At 39.6% G+C, this 17,216-nt stretch overlaps 1 protein-coding gene across 1 annotated transcript in view; it reads right to left on the bottom strand.

Annotated features, from left to right (window-relative positions):
- Nucleotides 1-17,216, bottom strand: part of EPHX2 (epoxide hydrolase 2) — a 78,285-nt gene that overhangs the window by 17,869 nt on the left and 43,200 nt on the right. Inside the window, exons 11-12 of the mRNA XM_072633850.1 lie at nt 16,871-16,956; nt 11,347-11,458 (exon numbers count right to left, since the gene is read on the bottom strand). Of these exons, the coding sequence (XP_072489951.1) occupies nt 11,347-11,458; nt 16,871-16,956 (198 nt within the window). The remainder of the gene's footprint in view (nt 1-11,346; nt 11,459-16,870; nt 16,957-17,216) is intronic.

Raw genomic sequence — 17,216 nt, forward strand, 5'->3', positions numbered from 1 at the left:
ATGATCAAGATTACTGACACGAACAGGAACAATTTCTATTTACATTCACTCTGAGCCAATCAGGGCCTAGACAATGACCAAGTGGGGCTTGGCCTGGGACCTATTGTTGTCCAATCAATGAGTGCCAGAATGATTTGGGTTTAAGGCACAGTCTTTAAGAAAAAAATCTGGCCTTCCATCTTAAGCCTTAAACAAAAGTTCATGCTTGGAACTTGACTGGGGTCATACAGAACTGGAGCTGGAAGGTCTGGACAACTGAGGTCATCTAGTAGGACTCCTTTGTTTTACATATAAGAAAACTGAGGCCCAGCGCTGTGGAGTACATTGCCTAAGGGCAAAGTTAGATACTGCCAGAGCTGGCACAAGAACTCCTAAATTCTAGTCTGATGTTGTTAATGAACAGTGGCTTTAATATGGTTTGGTACTTCTCTTTTCCCAGAAGCCAAATGCAGGCTGGAAGAGAACTGGGAATACTGGGGACTAGGTAAATAAATATGGTACAGGATTAGAAGAAAGTCAGGGAAACATGGAAGGATTTACATGAACTGATATGAGGTAAAGAAAGTAGAACCAGGAAGACAATATACACCCACTAAGCAAGATGATGTAAAGATCTGGAATAAAAAGAAGCTAAAATGATATAATCAAAGTAACCCATTTTGACCCCAGAAGAGGTAAGAAAATGCACTCCCCCCTCTTCCTTGAAGAGGTGGTAGTGATGGGAATGCTATGCATGGGAATACTGTATGCACCGTCAATCTCTTTAATTGTTTTTAGTGGCAAAGGAAGGGAGGGGAGGGATGTGGAAGGCAAAGTGATATAAAGGAAAGTGTGCCTGAATTTGGAATCAGAGGTCCTGAGCTTAAATGCTACCTCTGACCCTTACCATCTGTGTGACCTTAGGCAGGTTACTTAACCTTTAGGGGCCTTAGTTTCTCCATCTATAAAATGAGCTGGGTGTTTTAGATGGTCTCTAAGGTCCTTTCCAGCTCTAAATCTATCATTATATAATCCTATGCAACATAGGGCTCCACGTACTTTTATGTCTCTATTTAATTTATGCAAGTTAATACAGCATAATAAAACATAATAACAACTGTTATTTCTCATTTCCAAATACTCTTGTTATAATGTATATTGTGCCACTGGAACTGGTCAGAAGTGTTGTAACCTTTTCCCATTAATCCAAAGAATTTAGGAGATTCATAAATTGATCAGAATGGCCAGTAGTTCCCTTGAAAGTCAGGGTAAGCCTGTCCCTAATGAGATGCATCTCCATGTCTGGAATGCACCTCTCACCTTTGCCTTTAAGAATCCCTCATTTCCTTCAAAACTCAGCTTGAGCTTCCTTTTATTATTAATTTATTACTATAGGAAGTCTATTCTGAAACTTTTGGTTGTTAGTATTCTTTCCTCCAAAAAAATTTAAAAATATACATATATATGTATATGCACATTAGAAAGTATATATGTGTATTTGTATATATACTCACATATATATACACACACATATATACATATACACACATATATCATATACATATTTGTAACAGGGGATTAGTATATATGTAGCATGATTATGCTTGGCTGATTTAATTTCCCCATGTGGAAGTGACAAGGGAGCCTGTTTCTGGGAGTCTTGATGTGGAGTCAAAATGCCTTGGAGACTGTGGAGCATGCATACACATGCGGTAACCACATGTTTAGGAGAAGGCTTTTGTAGATCAGATCTTTTCTTCAAAGGCTTTTTTTTAGATTGCGTAGTTTGAACTGGGAGCATCTTCAAAAATGTCTTAGTCCACCTTGGCCCAAAAATTCTTCCCTCATTGTCTTCTGCTGGTCTCTGGGAACTTGAGTCCCTTAATGATGGCAGTCAGTGAAAGACAATGCTGTAAGGAGAAGAAATACTGAGGCCTTCTCCCCTTAGAGGCCAGGTGGCTGCCAGTTCTTAGGGGCAGCTAGGTGGTGTGGTGGATAGAGCAGGAGTCAGGAGAACCTGAGTTCAAATCTTACCTCAAACACTTGACACTCACTAGCTGTGTCACCTTGGGCAAGTCACTTAACCCCAATTACCTCATCCTGGGTCATCTCCAGTCATCCTGATGAATATCTGGTCACTGGATTCAGATGGCTCTGGAGGAGAAATGAGGCTGGTGATCTGCACAGCCCTCCCTCACTCAAAACAAAGCCAAGTGCAAGTCATGTCATGGTTTCTCTGATGGCATGGTCTTCGGCAATGAAGGACAAACACACGTTTGCTCCTTTCTCTTCTAGGTAAAGGGATTGGAACCTCCATGCTTATGACTTTTAAAAGGCTAGGAGAGTGAGTCCAGGCTTCCCAGTGCCAGGGTTTTGTAGCCAGCTCAGTATTGGTGCTTGGAGCATCAAAGAATGACCTTGAGGACTCAGGCCAGTGGGAGCTGAGATAAATCATCCAGAGGTCATGCTGCACTTGCTGTGATGTGAACTTGATGGGACCAGTGTTATGTCAAAACTGAGCTAAGTTTGAGTCCAAGGTTCCCAGAGCCATAGGTGGGAATAGAAGAAAATATGCCCTCAAGTATTAGAAAGAAATGTTTGTATCTTTGTTATTGCTATAGCTTCAAAATAGATTTAAGGGGTTAAATGGAACCTGGGCTCTAGTCACTGATACCTAACAGTAAAGAGGGAAAGAGAGAACAGTGAAGAGGGGGGAACAGAGAAGAAAGAACCCAAACTCCTTGGGGTACCCTGGAGCACTGAAGGGAAGAGGTAGCCTGTCTGTCTTTGGGAGAGTGAGTGATCTAGGAAGTATGTCCTACATATTTTATAATTAATTTTCTATCACTCAATCAACAAACATTTATTAAGGGTTTATTATGTGCCAAATGACAAAATGTAATCTTCTCAAAATTAAGAACTGCTTCAGTTTTGTCTTTATATCCATATAACATAACAGCATCTAGCACAAAGTAGCACCTGTGTAACTAGGTGGCACAATGGTTGAGCACAGGAAGACCTGAGTTCAAATTTAGCTTCAAACATTTACTAGCTAAGTGACCCTGGGAAAGTCATTTAACCCTGTTTGCCTCAGTTCCTCATCTGTAAAATAAGCTGGAGAAGGAAATGGCAAACCTCTCCAGTATCTTTGCCAAGAAAGCTCCAAATAGGATCACAGAGCTGACATGATTGAAAAACAACTGAAAAATAGTCCTCTTGAACAGGAAAAAACTTAAGTTTCCCAAGTGGCCATTATTAATCAGCTTGACTGGTATTAGATTACAGAATCAAGGAAGCTGGACCAATATTTACAGACACTGAAGAAACTTCAAAAAAAATCCAAGTCTTCATAGTGCTATTGGAACTCTGATAGTCTATGTGTAGCTACCAGGAGGTAGAGATCCAGGAGGCATGGATAGGGCTGAAGTCCCAACCATTATATCCTCAAGACCTTGGAAATCACAGATTGTTCCTTAGATCTAGTCGTCTAGAGTTTTTTAATTCATCAAAAGATTGCTCTTCTGTAATCCCCTTCTGAGGCCTCCCAGGGGAGCCAAAAGATTTACTGTCTTTCCAAATGCCTCATTAAATCTTTGTGAGTTTACTTTTTAGTCTTTTAAGGCTTCCTCCATGAAGCTGTCAGCCCCTCTCAATACTTATGATGGGTAAATTATAAACTTGAATAGATTTCAGGTGTTTATTTTTAAGAACAAGATTATTCCGAGGGCTCATTTTTTTTAAAAAGACATTTCAAAGCCAGTTGCCTCAATTAGTACCACGTGGGCTTGGATTTTTAAAAATATTTATATTTCTTTAAGAATCTTTAAAAATCAGACATTTTCCCCAGTCTAGATCTCTTCAGCTAAAGAAAATCTCTCTCCTAAGATATCTCCAGGAATAGGGATTGCTTGTTTAGTTGTGTCCAACTCCTTGTGTCCCCAATTGGGGTTTACTTAGCAGAGATACTGGAATGGTTTGCCACTGCCTTCTCCAGATCATTTTACAGATGAGGAAACTGAGGCAAACAGGATTAAGTGACTTGGCCAGGGTCACATAGCTAGTAAGTAGGATTTTCAGGAGGGTGAATCTTTCTGACTCCAGGCCCAGCACTTTATCTACTGTGCCACCTAGCTGCCCTCCCCTCCCCCTCCAAGAGCTACTTTAGGCATATGTTAAGTGCAACCATAGATAATGGCTAAGGATCAGAAATCAATGAATGGACCCAGAATAGGAGCAAAAAAACTTGGTCCTGATGGTGGCTAAAGGTCAGAGGGGAATAAAAGGCAAGAGATGACTATACAAACAGCCCAAGAAGTACTGTGAGCACCAAAATGGGATGACTGGGAAAAGAAAATTTCCTTCCCCAGGATCTTAGTGTATGTGTTGTTTTTTTTTTCTTTTGAAAATTCACTATAATTTTTAAAAGAATATTTACCATCCTACTCAGTTTATTCACATGGCCTCTGGAGTTCTTTCAACTCTACATTTGTGTTCACAAGATCCCACATAACATTAGCCCCAGGAAAAATGAAAGGAAAGAAGTGTGTTTGGCTCCCCTGTTCAGAAACTGAGATTATAAGTGGTCCCTGCTTGAAAAGCAGGGAAGTCAGGGTCCAGGGGGCATAAGAATGGGTTTCTATACTTTCACTTCTCTTTTTTTCTCCTTCTACTATCTTCAAAAATATTTAATTTTTGCCCATCAGTTGGGGAATGGCTAAACAAGGTGTGGTATATGATTGTGATGGAATATTATTATGCTGTAAGAAACAACAAACAGGATGATTTCAGAAAAGCCTGGAAAGATTTACATGAAATGATGCAAAGTGAAGTGAGTAGAACCAGGAGAACATTGTATACAGTAACACCAATACTATACAATGAAGAACTCTGAATAACTTAGTATTCTCAGCAAATAAAATGATCCAAGACAATCTCAAAGACCTAATGATGAAGCATACTATCCATCTTCAGAGAAAGAAATTACTGTTTGAATACAGACTGAAGCATGCTATTTTTCAGTTTCTTTCTTTCATTCTTTTTCTTTTACTCTAGTCTTCTTCTACAAAATAACTAATAAGGAAATGATTGGACATGTATATATCGTATACCTGATTGCTTACTATCTCACAGGGGAGAGAAGGAAGGAAAATCAAAACTATAAAACTATAAAAAAAGTTTTAAAATTATTTTAGCATGTCATTGTGGAAAAAATAAAATACATATTAAAAATAAAAATATTTGGTTTAGCCCCATAAAAATAATAGTAATTAGGTTCACATGTGTCAATATACCATTTGTACCCACACAATCCTATTTGTGCATATCATTAAAATTGCAATGAATTAACTCTGCTATGACCAAATGTAACTTACAATGGTTAACTTTACTCATCCTACATCTTAATGCCATTTGAGATTTGGGATTTAAGGAGCAGTATAAGAAAAGACTTCAGTATGCTTTGTATGCCACTTATAGTGCCAGGGCCAAAATCCTGTGGGAAAATATTTTATTATTTGTCATTCATCAGTATTGTTTGAACCTAGCTTTATGTGGCTAGAAAAATTATCTACCTCCAAAGCTCACTGTAGAGTCAGGCTGACCTTAGAGACACTCAGGGGAAGCCAGATGTCTGTAAGGGATGCTTAGATCCTACCTAGGGTTTTTTGTTTTGGTTTCCATCCGAAGATCTTGTTTTGAGTTCCCCAAATTAGATTAATCTACCTGCTGAAACACGTCTCTAACTGCCCTTCTTTGAAGACTACTTACTACTTAAGAGATCAATCAGGCAAATGCCCTTAAACCCTTGTCTGAACTCTAAATACTGTAAAATTCCTCAGAACTGAAGAGAGAGACATCTTCCCAGTCTCTGCCAAATGACCAAATACATTTCTTTCTAAACCTATTTCAGATTTTGGGGCCTAAGGGGTGGGTGGTTTGGGGCAAGATCATCTTGCTGAGTTGAAATCTGGCCTCAGACCACTAGCTGTGTGACACTGGGCAAGCTGCTTAACTTTGTTTGCCTTAGTTTTTCACAACTTAGTCACAGCTCTTTTGGAGAGAAAGGGAAGGTCCTACTGTAGGTTCAAGTCCACTCCTTGAATTCTATGGTCCCCAAAGCATGGCTGAGGAGATAGGGCTGGCTGCTGAGACCATAAGTTACAGCCCTGAACAATGGCTGGTGCTTCTTTCTACGTAGAAGAGACAGAGCCCTACAAAAGAGAATCATAACAGCTACATTTATATTGTGCTTACTTACCATTATTATCTTATTTGATCCTCACAGCTCTAGAAAGTAGGTGCTATTATTACCCCCATTTTACAGATAAGGCAACTGAGGCAAAAAGAGGTTAAGTGACTTGCCCAGGGTCACACAGCTAAGTCAGTGTCTGAGGCCGGATTTGTACATCCTAGGCAAGTCATTTAACTCTGTTTGCCTCATTTTGTAAAATGAGCTCAAGAAGGAAACGGCAAACCACTCCAGTATGTTTGCCAAGAAAACCCCAAACGGGGTCATGGAGAGTCAGACACAACTAAATGACGGAATAACAACAGCTTCCTGAGTCCAGGCCAAGCATTCTATCCACTGCTCTGCAGAGCTGACCAGCACAATGCGAGAGCAGGGAGAAAGAAAATGAGGCAAGACTAGTTGAGGAGGAATGTTGTCAACAAAGGGTCAGTCAGGGAGAATGGACACAGCTCAGGTCTGCTGGGGTTCTGGGTAGAATCAGCTGGCAGAAAAAGGAAAAGCAAGGGGGGTGTTAAGAGCCTTTTATGGAGTTTGAGCAGGAACTGGTACAGGCAGGAGAGGGGTTGTAGGGTGGGAAGTGGGAATGCCTGGAGAATTAATTAATCAAATTCTCCATGGGCAGAAAAGAGGGCTTTCAACTTTTTGCTGCAGGTCTAACTTGGACAGGGATTTGAGGCTCCCTTCTGACTTCCTTCAGGGTGGCTCGGGGACTTTGAGCTTCCCACGCGGCAGGGCACTTGGCAGGCTATCCAAGACCTTTTACCATGTTTCTAACTTAAAAAAAGAGAGAGAATATTGATTAATAGGAGCTGAGCCCAGTTAGTCATTGCCTTTTGGCTTGTGTCCATGCCTCCAGTGTTTTGCATCTTTAATCCGCACCCCTAATAATCCTGAGATGCCACTTTCATCAGATGAACTCTCTACTTAAGAAATTTCCATTCAAAGCAATTTGGAATTATGTTTTAAAAAAAGTGACTAAAATACCCATAAACTTTGACCTAGAGCTCTCCTGGCTAAACTCAGCCCCCAAAGAATTCAAAGGTAGAAAGAAATGTCCTCTGTACACTGAAATTTTTGAGCCAGAGCGTTGTACGTTAGCAAAGAACTGGGAACTAAGTAGATGCTCAGCATCTGGGAAATGGTTAAAAGAACTATGGTACATGAATGTGAAAGAATATTAATGTACCACAACAAATGGTAAATGTAAAGAATTCAGAGAAATGTGGGATGCTGTACAGGAACTCTGGCTTTACCTGCTCCTGCCTCTAATTCCTCTGATGGGTAATCTTAGGCAAGTCACAATGTTCCTGGGCCTCAGTTTTTTCATCTGTAAAATGAGGGGGTTGGGTGAGATGACCTTTATAGTTCTTTCCAGTCCCATAAGTATGATTCTATTGCAACAGGTATTGGGTCTCTGAGCCAGAAGGAAGCAAAGCACACCTGGTCAATGAACCCAGTTCTTACAAGCATGTACAGAAAGCTCAGTTGATGCAACTCCCCTGTGGACTTTAGAAGACAAACATTCTCTAACCAGGTCTTTTTGCTAACCATGTGGTAAATGGGAGTATCTGTGATTGGCTGCAGTTTTGTAACAGAACCAGGCAGAGGGTGAGGGTGGGAATGGCATTCAAAAGGCCCTAGCTGACCTCATCCCTTTTCTTCTTGGTTTGGATTCTTGTAGTCTGACGGCATTCTGGTGTAAGCCAATGTTATAAAGGGAGAGGTCACAGGGACCCTCCCCCTCTGAAGTCAGTACGAACAGGAACCTTGGATCTTTCACTTTAGCAACTGTTCTTCCATTTTAGGTGAAGATTAGAAGCTAGGGCCTTGCAAGTTCTGAAAGGTCAGGAGAGAAGTCAGTTCATTTAGGAATGGTGACCATGCTGGTATTGTAGCCAGCCAATTCAAATTTGAGCTGAGGAGTCACCTTCAAGACCTAGTTCAGTAGAAGCAGACAAAGAGCTCATCCAACCACACTGGCTCTGATTTAGCCATGAACTTTGTGGGACCAATGCTATGCAGAAACTATGTCAAATCTGAGTCTACTCTTCCCAGAGACTGAGATGGTATGGGGAAGATTGTGCCCCATAATACTACAGGGAAACACTTATATTTTCATTCTTGCTATATCTTCAAAGTAAATGTCCTCCTTTTTTGTTGATGGGGAGGGGGAGGCAAAGTGTTTTGCCCAGGGTCAGATAGTTATGAGAGCTTGAGGTTAGATTTGAACTCAGGTCTTCCTGACTCTAGGGCTCTGCCCTATCCACTGTGCCACCTGGCTGCCCCAAATATCCTCTTGTAAAAGCTAAGTGAAGTTAATTATTTAAATGGAACTGTGATATTTGTCACTGGTACCATCAGGGGAAAATGGAGCAGGCAGATCTTACTCTGGGGTACTAATACCAGAATAACTCACTACCCTATGGTTCTGTGAACTGACAAAGAGCAAAACAAGCAAAACCATGGAACCTATAAACACACAAAACGCCATCCCTGAATGTGTGTAATGACAGTGATCAAGAGCAGAGCTGAGAAGATGCTTAGGTGTGGGATACTGCAGACTGGGGGACGCAGTGATATGTTGGCTGCTTTTGCTGACTTGCTTTTTTTCCCCTTTCTTTTCAAATCTTTGTTACAAGGGGTGGCTCACAGGGTGTAGGAGGGGAAAGAATTTATTTGGAAATGAAGAAGATGTGAAAACAAAAGATATTAACAAAAAATTTAAATTAAAAGAAATTCTTATTTCCCCATTCAAATACCTATTAGGCAGTGACAAGAGGTCAACAAAGAGAACAACACGTGGCGCAGAGCAAATGCTTCATAAATGCTTGTTCATTCATTCACTTATTCAGTATATGAAATCACACTGAAGGAGGGTGGGAACACCCAGTAACAAAACAGGAGACTCAGAGCAAAGAAACGTTCTGAGCACAAGAAAAACAAGAGAAACCCCAGGCCTGGTGCAAGTCAAGATGGGATAAAATCCATGGTCCAAAATGGGAAACCTTGGTGGGCACAGCAGGTCCAGAGGGGCAATGGTATCACTGGGACTCCTAGGGGTCCTTGGAGGGGAAGGGGTCACACTTGGTCATCTTGGAGCACCACTCCCTGAGAAGGGAGCATAGAGAAGGGTGAAGGAGCTTTCCCAAGGCCATTCAGCCAAAAAGGATTTGAACTCAGACTCTTAGATCAGAGGGAAAGCCCCAAGCAGGCACTAAGCCAATTTAAGTCCTGTTCATCTGCCTTTCATTTAGGAGGGTTCAGATGAAGTTAGTCTCAGTTTTAGGCACTCCTCTGAAGGAGGTCAGTTTGTCTGCTTCAGTTTCTTCACCTATAAAACAGGGATAATAATAGCACCTAGCTACTAGGATTATTGTGAAGATCAATTGAGATTATTTGTAAAGCACTTAGCATAGTGCCTGGCACAAAGTGGGCACTGTGTGAAGGATTATCTTTTCCCCCTTCCCTCCAAGTAGTCACTGTTCACTGACACTGGCCTGAGTGGTTTCTATGGTGCCCAGTTTGGGAATGTTAAGTATCTAGGAGACACTCCATACTACCAGTCCCTAGAACAATTGGAACTTGTGGGGCAATGCTCAACAACAAAGAAAAGTTGCTCTTGGCCCTGTAGCACAGAGACATGCAACTCTGCAACCTCCATTCTTCCTAAGCATCATTTTAAGAGATCTAAGTGCAATATATCTTCTTGTTTCCTATCACCTTAGAGCCACAACCCAATTCTCCACATGGGTGCCAAAGTGATATTCCCAAAGTCCAGGTCTGACCATGTCATTCACCTACACAAGAAGTTTCAGTGTCTCCCTATTCTCCCCAAGATAAAATACAAATTTCTCTGTTTGGCATTTAAAACCCATTCCCAAAATGATAGATGTTGGAGGGGATACGGGAACACTGAGACACTAATGCACTGTTGGTGGAGTTGTGAACTGATCTAATCACTCTGGAGAACAATTTGGAACTATGTCCAAAGGGCTATAAAATTGTGTATATATACACTTTGATCCAGCATTATCATTACTAGGTCTGTATGCCAAAGAGATAAAAAAAAGAGGGAGAGAAAAAATACTTATGGCAGCTCTTTTTGTGGTGGCTAAGAATTGAAAATCAAGGGACTTACATAAACAGAGACAGAGTGAAGCAAGCAGAACTAGGAGAACATTGTACAGAGTAACTGCAATATTGTACAATGATTAACTGTGAATGACTTAGCTATTCTCAGCAATAGAATGATCTAAGACAATGATGAAAGATTCATAATGAAAAATGCTATCTGCCTCCAGAGAAAGAACTGTCATCCCAATATAGTCCAAAGCAAACTATTTTTCTGTTTCTTTTCTTCCTTCCTTCCTCCCTCCCTTCCTCCCTTTCTTTCTTCGTTCTTTCCTTCCTTTCATTTCTTTCTTCCACAAAATGACTAATATGTAAATATTTTACATGACTGCACATGTATAACCTATTTCAGATTGCTCACCATCTCAGGGAGAAGAGGGATAGAATTTGGAGCTCAAAACTTACAAATGTTAAAAATTATGTTTATGTAATTGGAGAAAAAAATAAAATAATATTAAAAAACCTTTTCCCAATTTGTCTCCAGTATATATTTCCAGACGGATTTCATGTTATCCTCCCTCATATACTGATGTTTCAGCAAGATGGACCCACTTGCTGTTCTCCATAAATGGCATTCTCTGCCTCAGTACACATTCTCTCATTTCTGCTTTTCAGAATTCCAGACTCCTTTCAAGGGTCACTTTGGCTGCCACTTCCTACACAACACCTTTTCTGATCCCCTATTTATCCAAAATCCCCACTTTGTATTTACTTCTATGTGTTGGCATTGTATCATCCCAATAAAATGTAAGCCCCTTGAAAGCAGGGGCTACTTAATTCCCAGCACCCAGCACAATGCTTTAAGGGACCACCTAAGCTCGAGATCTCTACATCTCGAAGGAATAGAAAACTCTTTGGCTCATGAAGTCAGAAAATAGGAGCAAATGAAAACATATGAAACACCTTGGCAGAGAGTGGGGTAGAGGAGTAGGGAAAGAAAAAGGGGGAGAAATAAATCAGCATTATTGCCCCCAGGTCCTTCAACTTACTGGTTCTTGGAAGTAGAGTTGGTAATGAAAGACTGGGTTAGATTTGATCTTCTCTATATGAGGCACAGCTGGATCTGCTGGAGAGAAGGGTGTATTCAAACTGCCCACTGCCCTAGAAAAAACAAAAGGGAGGATCTTGATGAACCCTAAGGAGACAAAAATGCTAATAATAATGCTAGTACTAATAATGCTAATAAGAATAATAATAAATGTCTTTTGGATTTAAGTTTAAAATAAAAGGAAATATTAGGTTAAGATTAAAGGCTTCAAGCTTGAATCTAGAAGTCATATTGAACAAAATGACTGACAGCACTATCTAATAATACCTTGATCTCCTCCAAGCAAAATACATCAGGTGTAAAAATACCAATAAGAAGACTGTGGCTGAATATGTAAGAGATTCATTGAAAGAACATGGATTTAAGATTACAGATGTAGAGTTAAAAGAGACCTCAGAAGCCATTGAGACCAACCCTCTCATTTTATAGATGAGGAAACGGAGGCATAGAGATCTTATGTCTTGCCCAGGGTCATGTACCTGAGGAAGTATTTGAGTCTAGATCTTTCTAACTCTGAGTCTGGTGTTACTATACATTTAAAAGAATTGACCCCTATCCAATGCTGGAATGAATTGTACATCCTTGGAACTGTAAAAATAGACCATTACAGATTTGGAAGAATCCTAACAAAAACCTACATCTTATTACCCAAAGGTAATGGTAAAAGATTAAAACTTTCATTCCAAAAAAAGTAATAGTCATTCTTAGAACATGAAAAAAACCAAAAATCTACAGAAATACTCTTAGAATAAGCAGACATCATTTTGCTGAGAAATAGTAATAGACACATCACACTAGATTGGTTACATGCAACCAAAAATGAATTAGCTCTAGTTGGAATGCACAAAAGAATCAAGATCCATTGGTGGAATCAAAGTTCACATCCACATGAACTTAGTCAACAATATGGTGACTATAAAGCCTCAAATATATGAATAGCAATGTGAAATTTGTTTTTGGAAAGAGTAGAGCTTATGATGGCAATTCAGGACCAGGTCATCACCACTGAAACTACAGGAGGGTTATCAGTAAGAATTCAGGGCTTAATAATCAATGAAGATTATAGCAGGAAACAATGGTGAGAGGGTAACACTGCTGTCAAACTTTGGGACTTACTAAGTGTATTAGGGTAGCAGAACAGCACAGGTGGATAGAGCACTGGGCCTGGAGTCAGGAAGATATGAGATTTGGGTTCCAATCTGGACTCAGACCTTAACAGCTGTGTGACCCTGGGGCAAATCACTTCACCCCTATTTACCTCAGTTCCTCATCTATAAAATAGGAACACGCTAGAGAAGGAAATGGCAAACCATTCTAGTGTCTTTGCCAAGAAGAGTTGGACACACAACTAAACAAGTGAACAACAACAAAAAAGTATCTACAGCAACATTACCTGGTTCCTAGAACTGTACATTAGAAGCATCCTCTCTTTCATGGACTGAAATCATACTAAAAACATAAGCCTCAACATATACAGGAGATCACAGACAATAAAATGTACTAGAACCAAACAATCATCACAGACCAATCTCTTGTCACCATAGTCTGGATGAAAAATCAAGAACAATATTTTTAATAAAAGTTGTCAAACCAAATATTATTTCCAGGCTACATGGAAAAAATATTTCAAAATATAAAGACCCTGAAGTGGAGATCAAAATCATGTGCAAATAGGATAAGGTGCATATTGTCCCAGTCATCCAGGAGTTGTAATGAGGATGCTTTCAGTGTGCCTGCAGAAAATGAGCTTGCTTTCCAATACGTTTATTTAACTACCAAAAAAGCAGTTATTTTATTCACCTGTGCAAGATTCTATAGAACAATGAATATAAAGGAATAATAACAAACTATAATCCCAGAAGAAAGAGAAGAAAACAAGGAATAATAAAACAGCAATAATGAGCAAGGTCTGCATGAAATTAGCCAATTATTGATCAAGAAAAAAACATCCAACAAATGGCGGAGTCAGCTGAAATTATGATGGCAGTTTAAGGCCAGTTCATCACTACTAGGAATTTTGTTGGTTCAGTCGTTTTCTAGTTGTGTCTAACTCTTCATGACCCCATTAAAAATTATAATTATATAAATTTAAATATAATTGACTCACACCTGTGATGTCTATGTAGACTCCTTCGAACTGCCCTAATAATGATAAAGTTCTTAGGAGTTACATGTATCATCTTTCCATATAGAAATATAACAGTTTAATTTTGTCAAAGTGCATACGATTACTCTTTCATTTTTACTTTTTTATGCTTCCCTTGAGTCCTGTATTTGAATATCAAATTTTCTGTTCAGTTCTGGGTTTTTTCACCAAGAAAGACCTTTATTTCACTAAATATCCATTGTCTCCCTGAAGGGTTATACTTAGTTTTGCTGGGCAGGTTATTCTTTGTTATACTTCCAGCTTCTTTGCTTTCCAGAACATCATATCCTAAGCCCTCTAACCCTTTAATAAATCTTGTGTGATCCTGACTGTGATTTTAAAGTATTTGGATTGTTTCTTTCTAGCTGCTTGCAATATTTTCTCCTCGATCTGGGAGCTCTAGACTTTGGCTATGATATTCTTGGAAGGTTTTCATTTGGGGATCTCATTCAGGAGATGATCAGTGAATTCTTTTTATTTGTATTTTACCCTCTAGATCTAAGATCAGTTTTACTTGATAATTTCTTGAAATATGATGTCTAGGCTTTTTTTTGGATCAAGACTTTCCAATAATTCTTAAATTATCTCTCCTTGATCTATTTTTCTTATTAAATTTTAATTAAAATTATTAAATTGTCGCTCCTTGATCTATATGCTTTTCTGATGAGATGTTTCTCGTTTTCTTCTTTTTTTCATTCTTGTGACTTTGTTTTATTGTTTCTTGATTTCTCATAAAGTTATTAGCTTCTATTTTTCCATTTCTTACTTTTAAGAAATTATTTTCTTCAATGAGCTTTTGTGGTTCTTTTTCCACCTTGCAAGTTCTGCTTTTTATGGAATTCTTTTCTTCAGTGGATTTCTGTGCCTCTTTTTACCATGAGGCTAATTCTGTATTTTAAGGTTTTTTTAATCAATTTTTTATGCTTCATTTGCTGGTGTAGTTTAGTCATTTTTCAGTCATGTCTGACTCTTTGTGATCCCATTTGGGATTTTCTTGTCAAACATACTGATGTGGTTTGTCATTTTCTTTTCCATCTCACTTTAGAGATGAAGAAACAGAGGCAAACAGAGTTTACTGATTTGCTCAGGGTCACAGAAAGTGTCTGAGGCCAGATTTGAACTCAGGAAAATGAGTATTCCTGACTCCAGACTTACTGTTCTACCCATTGTGCCATCTAATTGCCTTTTTTGTGTCTCTTTTACTCATTTGTTAATTCTCTTTTCATAGTTTTCTTGCATTACTCTAATTTCTTTTCACATATTTTCCTCTGCCACTTTTATCTTTCTTTAACTCCTCTAGGAATTCTTGTTGTGCTTCGGTCCAACTAACATTTTTTTAAAAAGCTCTGCTTGCAGCTCTTTTCACATTATTTTCTTCTTCTGAGTTTATATCTTGGTCTTTACCACTGTAATAGCTTTTTATTATCAAATTCTTTTTTTGTTGTTGTTTGCTCATTTTTCTGATCAATTTCTTGACTTTGAACTTTATGCTGATGGTAGGCTCTGCTCAAATGGGGGTAGGGAGGGACTGTGCCAAGCTTCATGCTTTTTTGTGCTGCTGTTTTCAGAGCTAATTCTAGGGGTTTGTGGATTTTCGTGCTTCCAAGGTGGTGTGATTTGGGGAGAGGTACGGTCATTGCTGTCCTGGTCTGTGCTCTGGTCTTACTCAGGAAAGGCCCCTGCTCCCCTGCAGCAGCAAGTGCTAGTGCTCCTCTTGACTTCAGACCTGTGACTGGGTCCCCTGATCCCTTGTGACTGACCAGAAGCACTTCTCTCCACACTAAAACTTTGATCCAGAGCTAGATATGAGCAATAGAGCTGCCAACTACACTCCACGTCAGAGAACAAAGGTTCTCTGTACTCTCTTTCTGACCAGTTGTCCAACCCCATTACTGTCTCTGAGCTGAGAACTTTGGAAGTTGCTGTTGCTGCTGTGGTGGGCACCTTAAAGGCCTGCTGCTTGTGTTGCCCAACACAGGCAAGCTCCCACCCCGGTGTCAAAGACCTCTCTTACTAACATCTGAAGTTACCTAGGCTGGAAAAATGTCTCACTCTGACCTTTTTTTTTTGGCTCTGCCATCCAGAATTCTATTTGAGGAGTTATTTTAAAGTTGTTTGGAGAGGAATGTCAGGAGAGTTCGGCTGGGTTGCTACCTATATTCCATCATCTTGGTTCTACCTTCTTTTTTAGATCTGTTCCAGCTTTAAAATGCCTAAGGTTCTATATTTCCCAACCCAGAGGTTCCAACATTTGGCACATGCTGCCCCAGGATTCTATGGCCAAAATAATCCCAAATACATTTGTATCCCAGAATTTCAGAGACGTTCTAAGATTATAACTTCCTAAAGTGCTATACTGTCCCAAATAGAGAATGCCCTGAATATAGGTTTTGGAGGATGAGGGAGGGGCAGGAGGGCAGATCATGGGGCAGAAGAGGACTGCTCAGTCCCATGATTTCCATGTATATTTCAAAGGAGAAAATTCCTTCTCACCAAACTATATAGGCTAGAGATATCAAACATGTGACCCATGCCACAACACTCCTGAGTATGGCCTAAACCAGATTAAAATGTAATTGGAAAATATTTAACAAAAGAAATAAAAATGTAGTACAATATAGATAATATCAATATGTGGTTTTCTAAGTCCATGTACAACTGTAGGAACCTTCAGGTATGGTTCAGTGACCTCCATCTCTATTTAAATTTGATAACACTGATATTAAGTAACTGTTCTGCAGAGCAGAGCCTTGGAGTTTCCCAGCCATACATGGCTGTATATATGTATATTTGTGCATGTCCATGTGTATAAAGAACACCAATTATAGACTACTTTCAGATTTTAGGTTTAATATATGCAGATTTGGGAAGGGATAGGAAGGGAGAGAGGTTGCCCATATTCAGACCAATTAGGTAATCTTTGCCAATGTGTTAATAAGCTTATATGCTACCCTACCAGATAGTTCTAATACTAGGAATTTCAGGAATTTGATCATAAGTGAAATTATATTACAAATGAAAAATACAGTTATGAGTCCTTAGAAATCATACTGTTTAATTTCATCTTATAGTTTATGTTACAGGGGTGTAACCTTTGGCCTTGAGGCCATATAAGGCCTTCTAGATGCTTATGTTGGACCTTTTGACTGAACCCAATTTGTTCCATAAAATTTGGACTTAGTCAAAAGGTTGCACACACATGTGGCCTCAAGGCTGCAGTTTCCCCGCCTCTAGTTTAGGACATTGAGGCCCAGAAAGAGGTGATCTTTCCACCCCTTGCTGGCTCTCCCTCATCCCATTGTCTGTGTTCTGTATTTACCTTATTCTCTCTGGATAGAAGAGGGCCATGTACCACACCAGGGCACCACCCCAGTCATGGCCAATAAACACTGCTTGGGAAATGCCCTGAAAAATAGAAACATATATGAGATGAAGTCTGGAAAGGAGTATAGGTCAGCAAAGAGGCAGTCCCCAAGCCCTAAAGAACAAGAATTCTTGCTAAAGGAGGTTCCAAATAAGAGTTTTGTCTCACTTTGCTGTTCAGTGATCTTTTTGTTTATCTCTCATGGATTTCCTAAAATAATCCTCATAACAGCTATCCCAACCTCCATTCTCCTCTAGCCCCAACTCAGATGAGATCCTTCATCTTCTCTCCCTCAAGACCT

The sequence above is a fragment of the Notamacropus eugenii genome, chromosome 1, assembly GCF_028372415.1.
Source record: "Notamacropus eugenii isolate mMacEug1 chromosome 1, mMacEug1.pri_v2, whole genome shotgun sequence".
Taxonomy (NCBI): domain Eukaryota; kingdom Metazoa; phylum Chordata; class Mammalia; order Diprotodontia; family Macropodidae; genus Notamacropus; species Notamacropus eugenii.